Source organism: Xiphias gladius, chromosome 6, assembly GCF_016859285.1.
Source record: "Xiphias gladius isolate SHS-SW01 ecotype Sanya breed wild chromosome 6, ASM1685928v1, whole genome shotgun sequence".
Taxonomy (NCBI): Eukaryota; Metazoa; Chordata; class Actinopteri; order Istiophoriformes; family Xiphiidae; genus Xiphias; species Xiphias gladius.
In genome coordinates, this window is record NC_053405.1 from 20,874,305 (window position 1) to 20,876,803 (window position 2,499).

Consider the following 2,499-nt stretch of genomic DNA (forward strand, 5'->3'; position numbering starts at 1 on the left):
TGCATGTCTTAAAAATAAAATGCATTTACAATTGTGTGTCCCCTTTTTTTTGTTCAGTATTATGGTATTATTACTTTTATAATTTTATTATAAGCTGTCAAAGCTCATTTCAGTTTACGATACAGCATCACTTGCCCCCCCTTCAAGTACAACTTTGAAATTTTCCCAGATGTGATAGTGTGAGAAGTGAAGTGTTCACTTGTTGCAACAATAAACTTTCTTCACAAGGAGGCAGCATTGTCTTTTTTGTTGCTTTAATTCATGTTCAACAGAGAAGTATATGTGTATCATATATTTTCAGTCTTTTCACTCAACTTTCCAAATAAAGACTTGAATCATTTTGTATTATCAACGGAAAGCATATTTTGATTAAATCTATGTAAAGCAAGCAAATCCAGACTTAAAATCAGTGGTGATCAATGATCACCACTTAATTCCTGCAGTGAAACACTACCTGAAATACTGTAAATTCAAATGTTGTGATCTGATCAATCAGGTGTTACATGCATTAGAAATTTTTCATGCAGTTTTCATAGCTGATTGGATCCAGCTTCTGTTGTCAGGTATCTTAGTATAGCAATGTTTAGGCAGTCCATCTAAATCTGGATCGAAGGTGAAGGACACCACCCCGTACGCCTTTCCATCTTCGCAGACCAGTGGACCACCAGAGTCTCCCTGGAAGTACAGAAACAGTATGCGGTGTTTGCTTCAACAACAGTGAATGCATTATCATTGTTGACCAAATATATTTGTCCATGTTATGTTACAGAAATGTACATACTTCGGCTGGTCCAGTCTCTCCCTCAGAGCAGTACAACTTTTCCTTGGCAAACTGATCACTGTCAATTAGTGTTACATTGACTTCCATGAGCAAGTCAGACATAAATTTTTCGCTCCTGGAGACCCTTCCCCAGCCAGAGACGATGCATGATTTTGGCAGAGAGTCATCACCTTGGCCTGCGAGAGCAATGGGTCTCACATTGTTGTTGAAGTTTGCCTTGGAGCTCAACTTGAGGAACAGGGAGACATTTAAAAAATACAAATATAAAGCTGAAATATCAATTCAAATTTCTCCAGTGCTCACCTGCTTAGCTATTGTTCAGTGATATAAATGCATACAGTATTTCAGGCATCCTTTTCATTAAAGGACCAGTGTGTAGGAGTTAGGTGAATCTATTGGTGGAAATGGCATATAATATTCATAATTCTGTTCTAATTATCGTATAATCACCTGAAACTAGGAGTTGTTGTGTTTTTATTAGCTTAGAATGAGCCCTTCATATCTACATAGAGAGCAGGTCCTCTTCCATAGAGCCCGCCATGTTGCAACACCATGTTTCTACAGTAGCCCAGAATGGACAAAACAAGCACTGGCTCTAGAGAGGGCCTTTAACATTTTTACATTACCTGAAGGCCACCATGGATTCTCTTACACGCGTGGAAAGGGAGGTGTGAGGGGAGGGGTATTCAGTTAGTTGCAATCTGCAGCCTCACTGCTGCATGCCACTAAATCCTACACACTGGTCCTTTAATGCATTCAACAGGACATTTGCAAATACCGTAATGAGAAACAAAAAGTGGTAATAATGAAAATAAACAAAAGCAAATTTGGGCTTTAAATTATAAGTGTTTTCTTACCTTAAGAAGCATTATGTCGTTTTTATATCCAGTTGGATCGTATTCTTTGTGTGGAAACGATTCTCCCACAGATATATTCTGTATTTCATTAGTTTTTTTGAAATTATGAACTCCTAGTAAGACTTTGTAGGAGCTGAAATAACAAAATAAATATACAAACGTTAACTAGGAGTAAAAAGATTAGTTTTAGATCATTGTATTCACAAAATAAAAATATTAAAAAGACATGAATTTATGTCACAATTCATGAAGTCGTCACGAAGCATATATGCCATGCATGAGTCTAGGTTTTTGTTGGAATAAGAAATCTCATCAGGGGCCCCAGAATTCCCAGTAGGTAAAAGTAAAGTGTGTTAAACTGACTTGGCTTGACAATGGGCTGCAGTCATCACAAAATCCTCATTCAGAATGAAGCCAGAACAGTATTTTGTTGTACCATTCTCCATGTGCTGCTCCACAAGCACCATGTATGGCCTGCTATGGGGCGCAGCCACATGGCCTCCGTAGATTTCCCCTGTATACACTGGGGAAAAAAAATGGATCAATGACCACTGAGCTTATTGATGTCAGTAATAGATATGCCTAAACTGACCAAAGAAACTGATTAAAATATACAGACCCATACATATGTCCCCCAGTGTGCATTGTAGTTCCTCAGATACTGTAGTTTAATGTGTGTTCTATAACAACTTGGATGAAAAGGTATATGTAAAAATGCTGCTTACCTTGACCATCAAGAGTCATCACAAGTATCAGTGCAACCAGTTTACAGTGGAAAAACATGGTGAGATCACAGTCCGGCTGAGCTACTGAAGAAAAGTTGCACAAATCGCTAACAAGCTCAGTCTTTAAATGCTTCAA

At 38.0% G+C, this 2,499-nt stretch overlaps 1 protein-coding gene across 1 annotated transcript; it reads right to left on the minus strand.

Moving 5' to 3' along the window:
- Window positions 1-264: 264 nt before the first annotated feature.
- On the minus strand, window positions 265-2,499 carry LOC120790950 (granzyme B(G,H)-like). Its single transcript, XM_040128975.1, has 5 exons — window positions 2,364-2,499; window positions 2,002-2,161; window positions 1,639-1,771; window positions 782-1,009; window positions 265-675 (listed from the first exon to the last, which is right to left on the minus strand). Exons 1-5 carry the CDS (start codon window positions 2,419-2,421, stop codon window positions 520-522), a joined length of 735 nt encoding a protein of 244 aa, XP_039984909.1. The 5' UTR covers window positions 2,422-2,499; the 3' UTR covers window positions 265-519.

Bases quoted from the DNA above. Each gene is read 5' to 3' on its own strand.
- LOC120790950 (XM_040128975.1), bottom strand. From the start codon at position 2,421: ATGTTTTTCCACTGTAAACTGGTTGCACTGATACTTGTGATGACTCTT. The intron at 2,162-2,363 runs GTAAGCAGCATT...TTTTTTCCCCAG, and splicing joins GATGACTCTTGATGGTCAAG to TGTATACAGGGGAAATCTAC. The intron at 1,772-2,001 runs GTCAGTTTAACA...TTGTTATTTCAG, and splicing joins GCAGCCCATTGTCAAGCCAA to CTCCTACAAAGTCTTACTAG.